The 18,188-nt window shown below is 48.6% G+C and overlaps 1 protein-coding gene and 1 long non-coding RNA gene across 2 annotated transcripts; both read right to left on the reverse strand.

Annotated features, from left to right (window-relative positions):
• Positions 1 to 528: 528 nt before the first annotated feature.
• Positions 529 to 1,962, reverse strand: LOC139825879 (uncharacterized). Its single transcript, XR_011736039.1, has 2 exons — positions 1,275 to 1,962; positions 529 to 903 (listed from the first exon to the last, which is right to left on the reverse strand). It is a non-coding gene; the product is annotated as an uncharacterized lncRNA (long non-coding RNA).
• A 139-nt stretch (positions 1,963 to 2,101) lies between these two features.
• On the reverse strand, positions 2,102 to 14,652 carry LOC136113842 (procollagen galactosyltransferase 2-like). Its single transcript, XM_071800277.1, is given in 11 exon segments — positions 2,102 to 2,332; positions 2,335 to 2,510; positions 3,116 to 3,322; positions 3,802 to 3,911; positions 5,086 to 5,165; positions 5,168 to 5,205; positions 6,199 to 6,305; positions 8,216 to 8,292; positions 8,744 to 8,863; positions 12,718 to 12,921; positions 13,671 to 14,652. Coding segments are annotated over 11 exon segments (1,266 nt in total). The 5' UTR covers positions 13,720 to 14,652; the 3' UTR covers positions 2,102 to 2,234.
• Positions 14,653 to 18,188: the final 3,536 nt, after the last annotated feature.

Here is an 18,188-nt window from a genome sequence, read left to right on the forward strand (position 1 = left end):
CGGGGGCTTCGCTCTCGTGCTCCACAGCAGAGGACAAACCCCACGCTCACAGGAGAACACAATAACTCATGGAGCAGCTGAGCTTCACAGCAAAGGGGAAAAAGAGCAGAAAAAGAGCAGAACAGCGGAGAAGGGTTTGCACTGGCTCCTGCCTTCCCAAAACACAGTCAGTGCTGAGCAGGGAAAGCCCGGACAGCACCAGCCCAGGAGCTGAAAGCACAGGCAGAGAACCAGCGCCTGTCGGAGCTGTGGAACCGCTGGGCAGCCACCGGGTCTTGCAGATGGAAATAAATAGAAAAGTGCACCTACACGCACACGTACGGGTGAAAGAACAGTCGGCTCCACTGAGGCCATGAAAGGGACACATTCATCTAATTCATTACATTTAGATCCTTAATTATTTCTCTCCCGTCCGTGAAACCTTCAAACCTCTTGTACTATTAATAACTCGCTTCCTAAATCAACTAAAAAAAAAAAACCCACGCACCTCAAAACAAACAAACAAATAAAAAAAGCAAAAACCCCAGCTGCAGTGTCAAGTAGTTTTTAATAAATTGCTACTGCTCTGCTTAGGGAAATCAAAGTTAAACAGAACTCTGCAGTGTGTCTGTCCCTTCCGTCTCCAGCCCCCAGCGGGGAGAACTGTGAGGAACACCAGGGCCGTTTCATGGAGAAACTGCTCCCGTGGGATCACAACGGGTCAGAAGAGGAACGGCTGGGAACCCAGAGCTGTGCTGACACACGTGCTGCTCCTACCCGCACCGACAGCGGCACCGCGCTGGATGCTCCGCTTCGCAGACGTCCTGCTGCTGAGGGCCGCGCCAAGCGTCTGCCGCCGTCTGGAGCATCGCCGTGCTGCACCGTGCTTCACACAGAGCCGGGCTGCCGCTCGTGAAGCCAGAGCTGAGGAGGAAAGGAGAGGAGCTGTCAGAGAGCGACGCCCCCGCGGCGCAGCCGCTCCGCACGCTCACCACGCAACATGGACGCTGCTCCAGCCTGCGGAGCAGAAGGAACTCGGCTTCCCGGCACAACAGGCGCATTTCCACGGGCAGGGACTCCGTGGTAGAGCGACAGAGCTGAACGACCTGCGCTGGCCTTCCCTGCCAGGCCTGCTCCCACCCCATGAAACAGCACACACAGCTGCCATTTTGCACCAGGTTTTATGCATTATCAAACCGGCTGACAGGTAAGAACACATCTTCTTGAGCAGAAAGCACAACATCCGTCAGGAGTTATTAAAAAACAAACACAAATGAAAGCCCAGGCACACATACCCAACCGTACAGATCTCCAGCAGGTGAGTTTCTCGGTGGGAAGCGCAGGAGAACATCCCAGCCAACCCAAGCAGTGCAGGCCGGTATCACCTGCCCTCTGAGAATCGTTTGTTTTTAAAAATAATCACCATACTCTGCAGCAAGTACATCAGAACCCATCCAAAAAAAGAGACCAGTTTGCTCCTCACGTGAAAAAATATCCAGCCAAGCTGCCTTTCCGTCCTGTAACGCACAATAATTCTGTCGGGGCTGTCGAGAACAGTACGGATGACACCACCAACATCTTGGTAAGTTGCTTTGGTTTGATAAGGATAATGTCAAGCAGTTCGTAACCAAACATTTTAAAGTTCCTGAAAGTCCTAACACTTGGTTTTATGGCCTAATTAAACAGGCCTGCAAACAGGCTGTGAAGCTTCGTTTTCCTGAAGGAATAAGTGGAGGCACAGGGGGTGAAGCAGGACATGGCATGGACCAACTCTTCCCTTTTGCAACCTCCACTTCTGCTGCCAGCTCCCAGGATTTTAGCCACGCCAAGATGGCAGCTCCGGACTGGGAGGCCCGTTCAGATCCGGCAAGTTTTGTGATTTGCAGAGGGGAAGCCAGCGATCCTTTTCTATCAGCGTGCGATGAAGGAGATGACCCTACATGGAGCGCTGCTCCAGGGAGCTGGATGGTTTTGGAAACCATTTTGGTTTTTCTTTTACAAAAGCTTGCGAGGGCTTTTGTTCAGATCTCTGCTTTTTTCCCTGCCAGTCTGCATCACTCGTTCTTTTTCCTCCTCCATCTCCCGCCTCGCCCTGCGCGTCTCGGTCAGCTGTCACATCAGGTCCAGGCTCTGTGCTCTGCCACTCGAAGCAGCGGGATGGAGACCACACGAAGAGCGGCTCCGCCACTGCCAAGGGTGAAAAGCTGGAGCGCGAGGCAGGTTCAGCGCCGACAGAGCCGCGGGGCCGCGGGCGGTCACAGCTCGTCCCTGGAGGACGGCGCGTCCGGAGACGACTGCGAGGGCAGAGCGTCCTTGTTCTGGGCGTCGCTGCGGATCGTGCCCTGCTGCCGGATTTCCAGGAGTGCGTTCTGCCCCAGTCCGTCGACACGGTCTCGTTGTCCCAGGTGGTGGAGGTCTCTGTGTCGCTAAGGTAGCCGGGCTGCCCTGTGTAGTGCGTGGGGTAGACGAGCAGGGGTTCTGCTGAAAAGGCTTTCAAGTCTCTGGACTTGTAGTACTCCATGTACTTTGCTCTAAAGAGGAGAGAAAAATCATCAGGGACAGAGTGAAATGCTTATAACTGCGAGATACAAGCCCATCCACTGAGTGAATGTGTCCCAAGCAGCACAGGTAGTTGCTGTGGTGGGGTCTGACCTTCTACCCACTGCATTCAGCTTTAGAAAAATAAAACGTGAGCATCACAACATCACACGCTGCATACTAAGCGCCGCGAGGTTTTGCGTAGCTTGAGTCAAACAGCATTAAAACACTAAAGAACCGAATGATTATTAACCTGATCTTTTGTTGGTTTAGGTCTCAGTACTGGTTGATAAATCAACATTTTTGCAGATGAAGCTGAAGAGCACGAAGTGAGCTCCATTTTCTGAAGTGCCCCACAGAGCACTCAAGTCATCAACCTGCTGAAAACTGTAACGTGAATAATTTGGACTCCAAGCTCCAAAATTAATCATTTATATGTACCACACTAAGTGTGCACACATAAACAAGGGTATACATAAGCATATATAGATATTAACACATATGATATACACTACACAAATCTACCAACCAGATCTTAATCATTCAGCAAGACCAAGCTCACGTGAACCCAAGTAACGAAGACATCCGACCTACTCACACCGGGTGCTTGTTGTACATGACTGGCAGAAATTCATCCACCGGCAACATCTTGCCGAAAGGCTCCGCTCCGATGAGCTTCTGAACCCCCTGGAAGGAGATCGCGTAGCCCAGGGTCCAGTACGAGTAATCGGCTTCCACCAGGTTCATGACGTTGGGAACCGCTTTCTCAGGCTCCTGCACCTGCATCCTTTTCCGGCCAATGTAGCTTAAAGGGGGAAAAGACCACAGAAATCGGAACCTAAATGTGAATCTGCAGCAGTTAGGACCACACAACTGTCCATGTCAAGCGGGGAAGGACAAAGGGTGGATCTAAGAAGCAATCCCTGACACATTTCTATCCTGTACCACTCTCAGACATTCAAATCTTACCCCAGCGGGTGGTACAGATGCGAAAGACTTGATAAGGCAGCTGAGATGACACGGTCCAAGCCTCAGCGCTGAGCTGTGGCAGTTCCTCTGTCACAGCAGTGTCCCCAGACGACCAACACTGCCCACAAAGCGCACCAGTGGTACCCAACACAGCCGGGGCACCCCAGCACCAGCCTGGCCCAGAAGCAGAGTTATCCTGATGGGAAGAGCCATCAAGAAGCCTCTGCCACCTTTCCCTGCACTCCAGCATCACCCTCCATCTCTGCTGCTCATGTCCCCTGTGTGCCCAGAGCTTCACGAGGGCCAGTGACTTACATCAGCTCCCAGTCTAGCTGGGCTTGTTCAATGACATCCATCAGCTTCATGAGCTTCCTCTTGAACTCGTCCTCAATAACAAGCGTCTTCTCCAGTTCTCTGTTCACCACCTGAAAGAAGATGGTTCAGAAGTGATCACAGTGGCCCTGAAATCTCTGGGGGTCATCCTGACCTGGTCCTGGCCCTCTGGACCATACAGGTAGGGAGGCTGGAGAACCAGCCCCAGATTCACAGCTCAGCTGGGACGAGCTGTCCAAAAATATCCTGTGGCTGAGCATCTGCAACCTAGAAAAACCCTCCATGTGATGCTGCAGCACCTCAACCCCGTGAGCTACCATCTTGCACGACCACCTCCTCCTTTGACAACAAAACCACTGTTCAGAAAAACCTGTTTCTGTTCGGAAAAAAAGTGTTTCTGGAATCTGGAGAATGATCCAGCACATCCAAAGTCTGGCCCTGGCAACTTCAAGAACACACATGCAAAGGCATCCTGCAAGTGGGTTCCCATCTTACCATCTGACCATTGGCGATGCAGAAGTCTCAAGCCCCAAATCATTGCCTGATTTCTCAGTGCTGAAGTCCCTGCTGCTGGCTGAAAGGTATTTGGATCATCCAACCATCAGTCACATTTGGGCAGCTGCTGCCTTAGACCGGTCTTCTCTAAGCACCAAGTTGTTCTCCCTGCCTCCACATCCCACCTCGCTCGAAATGATCCCTCCCGTTGATGTCAGGCTGTGTAACTCCAGCACCTCCAACCAGCACAGCCCAGATCCTCTCAAGTGTGACTCCCCAGGTGACCAGGACAGATGGAAGCTACAGCTACTACAACCCAAACAATACCTGTTAGCTCAAGTAACAGAGATCCCTGCTGCTAAATCTATTTATGATATACCAGCTCAAAAAAAAGCAGTTAGCAGAGCCACTGGAACTTGCTTCAGCACACATGAAGAACCAGGGAAATAAAACAGGAGTTTCTTTAATACCATTTGTTCTTCAAAACCTTCCTGCCTTTCTCCTAAACAAACTCACTCCAAACAGGCTATCAGATGGTCTGCAAAACCAATCGTGAAAACATTCTGATAAAAATCACTTGGCAAACGGAGAGTAGAGCTGAGAAAGCTGAGCAATGTGTTCAAGAGAACCCCTGTACGCGATCCCCTACAAACCAAGTAAAACCATCCTACCCTTCCAGAAACCGGTATTAGATTTGTCCTGGGACCGTCCGTGTGCCTTCCCACTGCTCCTGCCCTCAGCACCCTCCCCAGGGCACCCGCACCCCCTCACCTCCTCCCAGATGTAGCAGTGGCTGAGGAAGCAGCCGATCTCTCCCCGGGTGAGGGGCCGCGAGGAGCACGGGTCCCGGTGTCGATGCTGAGAGCTTTGAGCTGACTCGTGTTCAGCGCTCTGAGAAAGAGAGAACACCTATCAGCACTTAAATAGAAAGCAAATTCAAGTCGGACACAGACGCAACGGGGGAAGCGCTACTGATGTTCAGAGATAAGCTGTAACTCACGAAATTCCTGCACTTGCTTTGCTCAAAAACCGGGAGAAAAATTAACTAACTGATTTACATTCTAAATCAAGCTTAGAAATGATATCCTTAACTCTGCCAACGACTTCTTGTGGGACCATCAATATGTCAGGAGCTTGGCTTCAAATATTTTCCTAAGAGGTCCTGATGGGTGCGCAAGTCTCCGAGACCACCAGATGGCATGGGGGTTCCCACTTCCCTTTTTGCGAGTCCCAGACCAAAAATTTCTGCCTTGATTTCTCAAGATAAAAACATCTTACCATGCCTTAAAGTAAGGGCTGTGTCAGGGTTAATACTGTAGCCCAACAGCTTTGTAGCACGAGGACAGACAAATCTCTCAGGAGATGATTGCTCTCACACACTTTCGCTGCTTTCTAATTGTGTGCAAGTGTTACAGTTCACAGAAAGGAGTATGATTTTAACCTGATTTTCATCTTAGGTTGGATCTGGGGAACAATTTCTTCCCCAAAGGGCTGTGGGGCATTGAACAGGCTGCCCAGGGCAGTGCTGGAGTCACCATCCCTGGAGGGCTGGACAGACGGACATGCGGTTCTCAGGACATGGGGCAGGGACAGGGGTGGGGGAACAGTTGGACTCGATGATCTTGAGGGGCTTTTCCAACCCAAATGATTCTGTGATTCTATCAGCCTGACCCACACCGCCCTGGTTCTCTCATGAAGACCAATTACAAAAGAAGACACAAACAGAGTAAAACTGCCCCAAAGCAGGGGCAGTTAGGTTAATAAAATGTCCACCTCTCCCTCAGCCCATCCATCCCCAGCAGGAGGGAGGTCAGGGCACCCAAGGAGATGGTGTCCAGCACAACCCCCTCTTTGCAAACATCAGCAACCCCAGCCGAAACTCACTTCCCATCCACGGCCTCTGCTATCTTGACTGCAATCTCCTGCTCGTAGAGAGTCCGCAGCACCCGATCCTGCCTGTCCTTCCGGCGCTTCAGGTTGATCATGACAATCTGGGTTGAAGAGAGAGACATCAAGCTCACAGCCTGGGAGCGAGGAGGAGAAGTGACTTCTCGCCTACCCTTCTTCAGCAGCAGATCTTAAAATACCAGCTGTGATTTTATCCCAGGTTGCGTAGAATTTGTCAGAAAGTTGGGGTTGGTTTTGAGTTGGAAGGTTAGAGGTTCATTCTTTGTCTAACAACTACTTTTTAAGGACGTTTTATGTCACAAGGAAAAGCTGCTCATCAAGGATGAATAAAGGTGAGAGCAGACCAGTTACAGCCAAGTCTATAATTTCCAAAGATATAAGATGTTTTGATTTATATTAAACACAGAGTCAAATGTCCAGCTCCAGTCCCAGAGGAACATCGACCCACATGTTTCTCCACAATGCCACCACTACCTGTATTTAGGATTATCTGCGGGGTCACCACCCAAGCACAAGAACACAGCAAAGAGAATTTTTGTAAATCACTTCAGGCACTGAAAATTCACAGAATTTTCACCAAAAAAATCACAGAATTTTCACAAAAAAATCACAGAATTTTCACCAAAAAAAAAATCTGCTGCTTCCCCTGCCAGAGCAGAAAGCCCAGCACAGAGCCCAGATCACACCCAGAGATGTCTGCGCCAGGCTCTGCCCAAGCCTAAGCAGACAGACTTTTTGGTGGGGGGCAGAGGACCAAAACCCTCATTTGCAGGTAAACTGCAGAGGGGCTGGGATGTTTTTCAGTCCCAGGCAGACAAGTGCAGCTTTGTAGCCTGTGGAGCAAAAACCTCGAGCCAGTAAGAAGCGGATCCAGTTCTAGGTCAGCACAAATGCAAAAATAATAAATTGGATAAATAGAGCGCAGCCACAAAGGACAACACGGCAAAAAACCCACAACAGCTGCGCCCTAAACACAGACGCTCCAACAAATCGTGTTTGGAATTCACGTGTCGTATAAACAGATGTAACAGAATAAGCCAAGAAAACAAAGGCTTCTCTGGTCTCCACAACTGCCACCCTGGCAGCTGCATAAAAACACAACTCCTGGTTAATTAAAGCACAGCAGATCCCTCTCCAGCCTTTCCCCTCAATGCCTGCACCCTCCATAACATGGAGAACAGGGAGGAGAGGGATTTCTGCGGGGTTTTGGGGCAGGACCGCTGTCAGGAACCACCTTTCTAATGCACTTTTAAAGGCCATAGCAGAAAAATGTGGTGACCGAGCAGGGCAGGAGGAGAGCTGCACCAGTAAGGGGGGAGCACACATGGTTTCCGGCCCTCCTAGACGTCCCCATCTTGGACAGAACTCGGCTGAGAGCCTCCCCCATCTTCTCCAGGCTCCCCAGTGCCTCTCTCAGGGGAGAAAATCATTCCTGTCTCTCACTGGAACACAGGAGAGGTTTCCCGAACGACCAGTTCTTGCTGCAGAATGGAAGGATGGCTAAGCTGCCCCACAGAGTCAGATGTAGAGGAAATGGCACAAGAATCGGGGGAGTTAAATGATGTGTTTTTCACTCTCACTTCTGCCATCTCTTCCTGGCTGGATTAAAACATCCGTACCATCAATGCAGGAAGCCCACAGATTTGCTGAGCACTGCCCTGGCACACCAACCTTAATCGGGGGTTTTGCAGCAGGTATGAAATGCCCACAGACCTGAGTGGCCTCATTTCTCCCCAGCAAATGCCAGAGGGCAAGAATGCTCCCTGAGCCCTTTCCCTTCTGCTTCCCTGACCTCAGAAGTTCTCCCCACGTAAGGACGGCTGTTTGCTCCTGGCAAAAAGCTGAAATCCAACAGACGAGTGACTGGGAAAGAGCTTAAACGTATGAAGAGATGGGAATGGGAAACGGCTGGAAGGTCAGTTACAGGGAGATCCCAGCTCCATTAGGTGAGAAACAGGAAGACAAGACAATGGCAGCAAAATAAGTTCCTTACTTCATCAAATCCCATCTTGTCAGGGTTCTTCGGCGGAACAGAGACAAACTGTGAGGGTTCAACGGGAGGACGATCAACTGGAAGAGAGGAGAGATCCCAAGCATCACCTTCATGCACTAACAATAACGTGTGTGTGTGTGTGTTTGCATCTCTGGACCTAAAGCCCCAGGGACCTGGCTGATGAAGTCAGGCAGGAGTGGGTGCAGCACAGAGCGTCCATGTCACAGAACAGAAGCCAGCAGCCATCTGCCAGACATAGCTCAGGAGAGACACGAGGTTCTGCAGCATCCTTGCCACGTTAAAGATGCATTTTTGCATTCGATATGGGGAAGTTAAGGAGTTTTGTCAACGGAGCTGACCTGACCGTGAAGCGATTGCATCTCTAGGTAGAAAAACAGTGGAAAAATGGGAAACTGCATGTCAAACCAGGATGAGAACAGTCGGATCAGGAGGCAGATTCCCAGGGGTAAGAGAGCTCTCCAAACCTTAACTTGGGGGTGTCCATCACAGCAAGGCACAGTAACTTACTCATTGCCTCAATGAGGGTGTGCACAAAGTTCTCGGTTTCTTCTTGCAGCGTCTGGTGCGATTTCAGGGGCATGGGAAGGAAACCATAGTGTTCACGGTTGCAGATGAACATCTGTATACCTGGGGATCACATAAAAAAACAGAAAATAGAGTCAGGTCTCTTAAAAGGAGTTCGCTGCTCTGTTGCTATGTACCCACAATCAAATTCGTTGCCAGGAGCCCAGTCCCAAAAAGTTCTGCTTCAAAAGCAAATGAAGGGGTTTAACTTAAATCCCTGGAAGGCTTGAACAAATGTGGAGATGAGGTTCTCAGGGACATGAGTTAGTGCCAGGGGTGGGTTAACGGTTGGACTCGATGATCTTGGTCTTTTCCAAGCAAAATGAGTCTATGAAATTCATAGTGACATTTTCTGTATCATTTGGCTGGCAGCACGTGGTCTCTCCTCTGAAAACAATTTCCAGTTGCTCCATAACCGAAGGTATTTTTAATTGCCATCAGTTTTCTCTTAGGAGAGACTGGAAACTCCCTCTTAGCCCAGAGAAAGGGTCTCTTTTGGCCTTTGCCTTCATGCTATGAAAACAATCTCTCAGCAGAGGGCAGAACCGGCCTTTGGCAAAGCGATGTTTGATGCACACAGCGGATCTGCTGGGAGAACTGGGGAGCATCCCAGAAACCCCTGTATTCCCCAAACCCCACCTGCACCGCTCAGACCTGGTGCAATCCCTTCACAGAGCCAAAAGCAGGAGCAGGTTTGCACCATCCAAATCAACCAAATCCTAGAGAGAGAGAGCAGCAGGGAGAAAGAGATGCTTCCAAAAATAGGTGATACCGTAACTTCCTTCTGCTCAAAAGCTTTTGTAACTGCTTTTTCAAGGAGCTGAATCTGAAGGCATGGAACAAGAAGAAGATGCAAAGCTTCCCTTCTGAGCAGATCCATTTGCAAGGGAGAGACCCACACGCTGCTGGGAATGTCGCAACGTGTGATCAGTAAGATGCTGTTCCCCCCAGACTCACCAAGAGTTTGCTCATTATCGGCTATAACTTTTCTTTTTTTTTTTAATTAAACAAGCAGAATCACCCTTGTCCCTCTAGGAAATGAATGAAAAGCAGACACCACCTGGTGAGAGTTGGTGCTTTCATGTATTAATCCTCCTAAATCCCTGGTATTTTTAGCAAAGCAGAATTATCTGCACTAATGACCCCGGTGTTTCTACTGTTTGAAGTTCTGCAAGGAAACTGCTGGCTACACTACTGCCAAAACACATTCAGCTGTCAGCTGCAATTTAGCTAAATGGCAAAATAAAAAATACTACCTGCTAATATTAATGGATTTGGCACTGATCTAATCAACTAATCTTATCTGGCTCACTGATCTCCGTTTTTATCTTCCGCTGGCTTAAACACAGTTAATCTGCATAGATTCACACCAGTATTTCTGTTTCTTCTGGGATAAAAGTTACTTCAAAATGGTAAATCTACCTTAAAACGGGGAGGAGGACTCACTCTCCGGCTCTGTTTTTATAATAAAATAAAAGTTTGCTACAAAGGACAGAAGGCTAGAGATACTGGTGTTACTATTAGCCTTTGTAAGGCAGTGAGCAGGGTTCACAGTCATATGCCTTAAATAAATCCACAGTCATATTTAGGCAACCTAAATTTCCCCCACATCCCTGCGACTGGACATTCCTGGTTGGCCTGAGGTCTTCAGAGCCTCAGGCTGAAGGAAGCTCAGAAGGTCTGGCCAGCTCAACATCATCTTGCCAGTGCAAAGGGCTCTACGGAGACCGCCCTCCTCAATAAAACACCTGCGCTGGGTTTTGTTCTGTGCTCCGCAGCCCACGCCCTCTCGGCAGAAGTGGGACGGGTGGGATGGTCTCTGTGGAGCATCACAAACCGCCTGCTTCGAGCAGAAGATTCACTGCTGGAAAAATCAATGGGTTGACCTGAGGCGTTAAGCGCAGTACTTGGCCCAGACAAAAGCCAACATCGTTTATGGTTTCAGGGAAATAAGTGGAATTACTCTGAAGAGAAGTATACCTCAAAGTCCATACATTTTTCACATTTCTGAACTTGGATGTCATCCTTTTGTCCTGGGTGACAAAACTCAGCCCAGGACACAAGCCAACAATCTGAGAAGATCAGCGGGCCAGACTGCCGAGGTCAGCTCTGGAAAAAGCTGAAGTGTTCTAGGATGGAAGGAAAAAATGATGGGTTTGAATCCCTGAAATATTTCTGAAGCAGTTGGAGCTGATGCAATGCAGTTCCCAGACTAATTGGATGCTGTCAGAGGGAACAAGGGGCAGGTAGATTTGAGGGAACCTGCTTTGCTCACTGGACCTAAACCTCTGTTCTCTTTTGGAGCCAACAAACCCACGGCCTGACTCAAAAGGTCAGGGCCCCAAAAGTGCCCTGCAAACTCTCATCTTCCTCTGCCTCCCAAGGGCTCAATTTCAGCTCTGGTTGCGTCTCCTCTCCCACTCATCCATGCTCCACATCCCCTGGAAGCTGAGTTTTAAAAAGCCCTGCTTATCATGCCAAGAACACTGTCTTTCGCAGTGCTGTTTGCAACAGGAAGGATCACTCAAAAGAAAGCTGCGAACAGTCGCTGCACTGCTCTGTAAGTGGTGGGAAAGGCAGATTTCTCAGCCTGGCTCTTCTCTAGAAGCCACTGTTGACAAGCCACACTTCTTCACTTTCCCTCTACTTGTCTGCACCCCAAGAACAGCCCCTCCTTCTCACCTTAACTTTTTACAAGGAGAGGACAGATAACACCAGCTGCACATCACTCAGGAGACCCAAAACCCGACTTTCCCCAAGTAATTCACCCCAGTAAGCCAGCAAACCAGTTGTGAAGCTCTGAACAGAAGCGCGTTTCATCAGTGCCGCTGAGGTTTCATCAGTCATTTTTTCCTTTATAAGGCCCCAAACTTTGCCCTTTTCAACACAGGAGAGCAAAGAACAATACAGATGGTCATTAAAAACATACCCTTCCCAGGAGCTCCTTTCATAGATGTGGCACAGTTCTGCCAGCCAGGACTTCGCTAGAGACAGAATACCCACCAGATCCAAAAATAAACAGGACTAATCATCCTCACCAGAAGAACAAGCAGCTGTAGCAGTGGTATCGTGCACTAAGAGACAGCGAATCCCCCAAGACACATGGAGCTCCGCACACACCAACAGCCGTTCCAGGTAGAAGAAGACACTGAGGTGGTGCCTTGGCCCGAAAGGACTCCTGAGTTTCAGATCTAACTGAAATCCTCCCAATGTCTGGTAGAAACTGGTCCCAAACATCTCAAGGACTGGTTCTTGACTCATTCTCCCAAAGTCCCAGTGAGGCGTCAGTTCTGTGGAGATTTTACCGCTCTCACGCCAGCAAGAAATTTCCTCTGAGCACAGCCCACAGCCCCCACATCACTCCCTGAAAGCTGCACTGATTCTGCTTAAAGCAAACAGAACCAACAAAAGAAAAACCTCTTAACTCTCAGACAATTCCTGCTGAGCTGCCACAAAGCAAAGCTTCATCAAGCACTGCAGGCAAGCAACTTGGGTTTTATTTTGCACAAACACTGCAACGTCTAAAAAGTGTCTCTTGTCCTCCCCCCTTCCTCATGGAGTCTCCTGGAAGTGGTGAATTTAGACAACTACAGAGTGCCTTCCACTCTCACAGCATTCACTTGTGCTCGCTATCATCTCACTGTGACAAAAAACAAAGGTAGATGCCACTAATTTTGTCTCTGAAACATTGCCTTCGTCCCTAGAATAGTTCCCATGTCTTTTGAAGCTATCTGTGATTCAAAACTGCACTGCCACTCACTTGCTGCTGGTTGTCCCTGACCAGATCCAGAAGAGAAAAGGGAACAGGGTCTTAACTCACCACTGAAGCCAAAAAATTGGCTTTTGGTCTGTGAACTCCAAAGTAAAGATCTGCATGTCTACGAGTGAATCCTGCCCAGCAAAGTCTCCAGACACACCTGCCTGGCGACTGGAGAAGGCAAAGACCATGGTATCGTCAAAGCTCCAGGTGTAGTCCTGATGTGGGGGGTAGAACATCAGCTTGGCGGAGGCTTCTTTCCTCAAGTCGATGAGGAAGGCGGAATGAATCATCGGGACAGCAAACCAGCCTGTCCTCCTCCATTCCCGGATCAGGGGGTAATCCAGGGTCCTTTTGTAATACCCTGCAAACAGAAGCAGAGGGCTGGATGTGACAGAAGACTTCAGTTTCACAGCTGCTCCCCAGCAAAAGCTCCTACCCTTAGTCCTGCTCAGCAGAGACGGATCAGTGCTCAGTTCTCAGATTTTGAAGTGTCCCCATTTTGAAAAGGGCTCAGTCAAGTATGCAGAAACAATCTTCAACCAAAAAGGTTAAAATATGACCTTCTCTCTGCTTTTCAGCAGCTAATGGAAATTCAAGCCTTTCTGCTACAAAATTCCCTTGCAACAGAGCTTCAAATCTCGGATTTTTTTCCCCTGGCTCTCTGGAAACCTTTTTTTTGCACATAGACTCTCAGCTCTGACCCTGGAAGCTGCTGAGCATCTGTGGCATCCTCTGTGTTCAACAAGCACAAAGGACATTCAGTGTCTCACCGAATAGGACCTGCAAAGTATTTCTGGCCACGACCTAAAGAGCTTTGCCAACCTTTCGGCACTGAGGGTGCGACACCCGCCTTGTGCAGCTCACAGCTGGGTCTGCAGGTGCCATATGTCTAAAGCTATCAGATTTGGAAATCAATACACTGAATTCCCCCTGAAAGAAAGTCCTAATGCACCAATTAGACATCTGAACATGGCTGACGGTTGGGTCCGTAGTGGATTCTGGTCTTTACAGAAATGATGAGTCACTAAAATCAGTTGAAGTTACTTTTGATTTATATTTTCCAAGAGCATCCTAGCAACAGCCGAGCAAATCACTGCAGAACCACTTTACCCTGCCTTTGCGCAGAAGCACCGTGTGGTGCGTTTGTCTGTTTATGCATCTGTTGGTTTGCCCTTCGGAAACCTTCTGACCACGCTGTGAGGCCTGGGTGTCTCAGATGTCCACGAAGAGCAGCGAGCGGGCAGAGCCCTCACCGGCATTCCCGCTGCGGGAAGGGTTAAAACATCCAACGTTAACAGACAGCCGAGAATGCCCACAGGTGAAAGATGCTGGAAACTTCATTTTTGTCCTCCTCCACTTGCTCACTACGGGCTTGTGGGGCTTTTCATGGCTCATAAATCACCTGTAGCCAAGAAAGACTCCAACTTGTCAGCACTGTTGTGCTCTCCTAAGGACAGCTTCACGACAGCTGAATGTCAGGCTGTCTGCAGCTGGGTTTGGCTTTGTGTTTTAGGGCGTTCTCCAGTTCCTGCTCCCTCCCCAAGTCTCCAGGGAGAGCAGGGCTGAGAGCACGAAGCTGCAGGACTGCGAGCACAGAAACAAGCAGCAGTAACTAAGAGAAAAGGAAAAAAAGTGGGAACTTTCCTCTTCATCTGAGCAGCTTTTTTCAGCAAATCCTGCAAGATGCATTTGCTGCGAGGTTTTTTTTCCCCTCCTTTTCTCAGTAATCCTGGTAATGATGGAGATTTTCTGCTGGAGAGGTAACAGCAGGGGCCAGGGCTGCGGCTGGTGCACACTGGCAGAGCCCCATGCCAGGCTGTGGAGAACTGCTGATTTACATCAGGACTTCACCTTAAACACTTAAAGGACAATGCCTTTCCTATAAAGTTTATTTCTCCATTTTAAAACAAAAACTGAAACAAGTAAACACACCCCCCCACACACCCCTTTTCTTATCTGTGTATTTACTTCCCAAGAATTTGGCGAGTTCAGGACCTTTTCCTGCTATTTTTACTCAATTAGTTGGTCTGACTTGTGGAACTCCTTGTCATAAGATGGTGCGGGGGCCAAAAGAGAAAAGATTCGGTGATTTCTGTAAAAGAAAAAATATAATCACCGAGAGCTTTAAAAACAAAGACCTTCCTCAAGAAATCCTACAGAAGGAGACTGCCAGAGGATGTTTTACACCAGAAGTGGGAAATGGAGTTTGTTCTTCATTTCACTGCAGCAATAATGACAATAATTAGTAACCGGGTAGCTCTCTGGAGCAAAGCAAGAGGGCAGGAAATGGCTGGAGCACGGAGCCTCTCCAACATCCCCAAGGGATGACGGAACACCTGCCAGCAGCAGAGCAGCAAACAGGTCAAAAACCCCATCTCATTATGGAGATTTACCTGTGGGCTTGGAGAAACGAGTATTAATTACAGTCCTCACCTCAGACTGTGCAGGAGAAGAATGGACTCCGACAACTCTATGAGAGTTGTAAACTGAAGCTGTTTAATGTAAAGTTTGATCAGGTTATATAGTCTTAAACTGCTGATTTTGTAGTTACATTATTTATACTTGGATAATTATAGTTAGATTACGCGCTGCTTACACTTCTCTAGCTAATACATGATTGATTGCTACCTTAGACAATCATCACCTCTCGTGTCTCACCACAAACTACTTCAACTCCTCATTCTCCTCGTGCCTCATCAACTTTCTACCCCATTCTGTGTGGTCAAGGACCTTTCAATGACCCTTCCCTTGTGGCCTAGATCAGCTCGATGAAGTCTTGCTCACTGCACCGATGTCCATTTGTTTCCAGAAACGATCCCACAAGGCTGAATGTCTGAGGAAGCCCATCTAGAGCTTAGTCAAGAACATTCCAAAGAAAAAGAGTGAAAAAAGGCAAAAAATCACCGCTGACCCACACTGACCACAGCGATGTGGATCTACTTGTCAAGTGATAGCTCAATCTCATTCTGGCTCTAAAAATGATGTTACTCCTACTAGGCAGCATCTTTGTACCAATATTTACTGCAGCATCTATGATTTGAGAAAGAAGCACTAAACTAATTTCTACAAGGCAAACGATGTTGCCCCAACACATAAATCTTGTTCATGTGTGAGAAAAACAACCTATATACAACAGAAAGCTGTAGAAAGAAAAGCAAATTCCTCTCTGATTAGCATCACTATACAGGAAAGCTTGTCTAAAATTATGTACCAAGAGATTTAGGGCCATTAAACAAACATATGGAGCGACCTCAAATAAATTCTGGTGTGTATATCAGTATTTTTGATGTAGTTAGTGGGATTGTATCATTTCCCAGGACTTTTGGCTAAACAAGCTCAGCTTCCTCCAGATTCAGCTTTTTCAAGCGAGAAATCTCAGACCAGGCAGCAAGTTCCAGCTACGTGCCTGCACACCCAATGCAGAACACGCGTTGCTCTGCTCGTACCTACAGCTCGGTTAGAAAACAAAGCCTGAAAAACACTGATAGACCGCAGTGTCCTCTCTGCCCTCATTCCCAGATCTCCTATAAACGTATGGACCTTTCCCAAAGGTACCCACCAAGATTTGGGATGCTGCCACTCAGAGAGGCGCAAGCTGAGCTGAGTGCACGCCACCGAGCTACAGCAGCTTCTTTTCAGAAAAGGACGCTACAAAAACAGACAGGAAAGCCCACAGGACAGAAACCACAACCCACCACTTCACAGACACAAGAGGCCTTTGCAAACACAGCTTGCACAGTCGCCCAGTAGCGTTCAGGAGGTCACTTGCCTGGGGGGTGATGCCACACCAGAAATTTGAGTAGAGAGAGCGAGACTCGAGCATTGGTGCCACCAAGGTCTTGTTTTCTGCTATCAACAGGTTCAGGGTTTCTGCGTTGGTCAGTAAGTTATCTGTATCAATAAATTAGAGAAGAGGGGAAGAGAAAAATAAATTTGTTATTAGATTAAATGATATGCTTGCCCTGATGCTTTCTTGGGAACAAGGCAGCCAGAGGCATGAGGTTGTCAAAAAAAACCCAAAAAGCACTGAGCTGCTGGTTTTGATACCGTAGGACACATCTCTGTTAAAGGTACATTATGAGATGGGAAGAGATGCGGAGTTTCCCTCGCACTCCACGGAATGTTCCTCCAACACTGGGGCAACGGAGCTGTGGGGGAAAACATCACTGCTGAAAATTCAGGGTGCATTTATTCTGCGAAGAGGATCACTCTTAAAAAGTGGCTGCTGCAGTCACCAAAGCCACACATCTGTTCACAACTGTTCCGTAGAACTATTTCCCTTACATTCCATCACTAACAGGTGGGGTTTCCATCTGAGGGCCCCTTGCAGGTACCTACCCACCACCAGGACTACGTTCAGTCCTGACCGCTGGGCAACAAACCTTGGGTTTACCCATGGACTTCTCTCTCCAGCTGCAAACTCTCTTGCTCATCGGAGTTATCAGAGTGACCATCTGAAAAGCTTTTGCCTGAGGACAGTTAATAAATCAAACCTTGTACTTACCAGGATGTGGTCTGACCCCTTCTCTCGTGCAGCACGCAGGGCTGCCGGTCGGAGTTTCGTCCCGTCAGTGAATCGGGAGCTTGGCCAATGTTTTGGCCCAAATTCTTCTGGGTAAGACGTAGCAAAAAAAACCAAAAGAAAGTGACTGCAACCCATGTCTAGAAAGCTATTGCGCTAGTTAGAAAAATAAAAAGTTCCCTTACTATCTTCTTTCCAAAATAAAAACAGTGTTGGAGTCACCTCAGGCAACCCAGGAGCGGTTTTGAGAGAGAAAGATTCCAAGTTTCGTGCTGCCTCCCCCCGCAAAATCTACATTTGAAGTACACCTCCTTATTTGAGAACAGAAAATCTAGAAAACCGGAGATACAGACCAACCAGTCAGCCCCTCACTGCAGTACTCACTGGGGCTCTTCCATCGGCCTCCACTCCACACCGTGGTAGAGGTTCTGCACGTTCTTCAGCCACTCTCTAAGCATTGCTGTGGTGCTGTCAACATTGTGGTCAGTGGCCACCCTGGAAAAATGACAGCACAAAGAGCCCCATTAACACACGGTTTAGGTCCTTCGCTTTTTCCCAGCCAGCAATTGAGTCAAACAGAGGCACGAGCTATTTATTACAGGCACATCCGGTTCCTGGAAGAACTCGGGGCAGCTCCACAGAGGTGCAAGTCCTTGTTTAAGCACAGAGCAAAGCCCAGATTCCCCACAAAGCCAGAACGCGGGCATCCTTGCACATCTCTCCCCTCTGCTCATCTCCTCCTGCCTCATCGAGACCACAGCAGCTTTAGCATCGAGCAGGTACAGGACTGAATTCTGTTCTTAATGACCACACGGTGAATTCTCCTTGCCAACTGTCACCATCCCTGGGAAGGTTTAAAAGACGCATAGATGAGGCTCTCAGGGACGTGGATTAGAGGTGGACTTGGCAGTGTGAGGTCAACGGTTGGACTTGATGATCTTAAACATCTTCTCCAACCAAAACGGTTCTATGATTCCAGCCACGTCCCTTTAAATGTCCAGTTCACCCACTGGGAAAGACACGACAGGCCACCACAACATGAATGGCCGCAGGTAAGTTATTATAGCTGTGAAGATCCTACCTCTAGAGGCACGGGGATTTTGTTC

The sequence above is a fragment of the Patagioenas fasciata genome, chromosome 29, assembly GCF_037038585.1.
Source record: "Patagioenas fasciata isolate bPatFas1 chromosome 29, bPatFas1.hap1, whole genome shotgun sequence".
In the NCBI taxonomy this organism is placed as follows: domain Eukaryota; kingdom Metazoa; phylum Chordata; class Aves; order Columbiformes; family Columbidae; genus Patagioenas; species Patagioenas fasciata.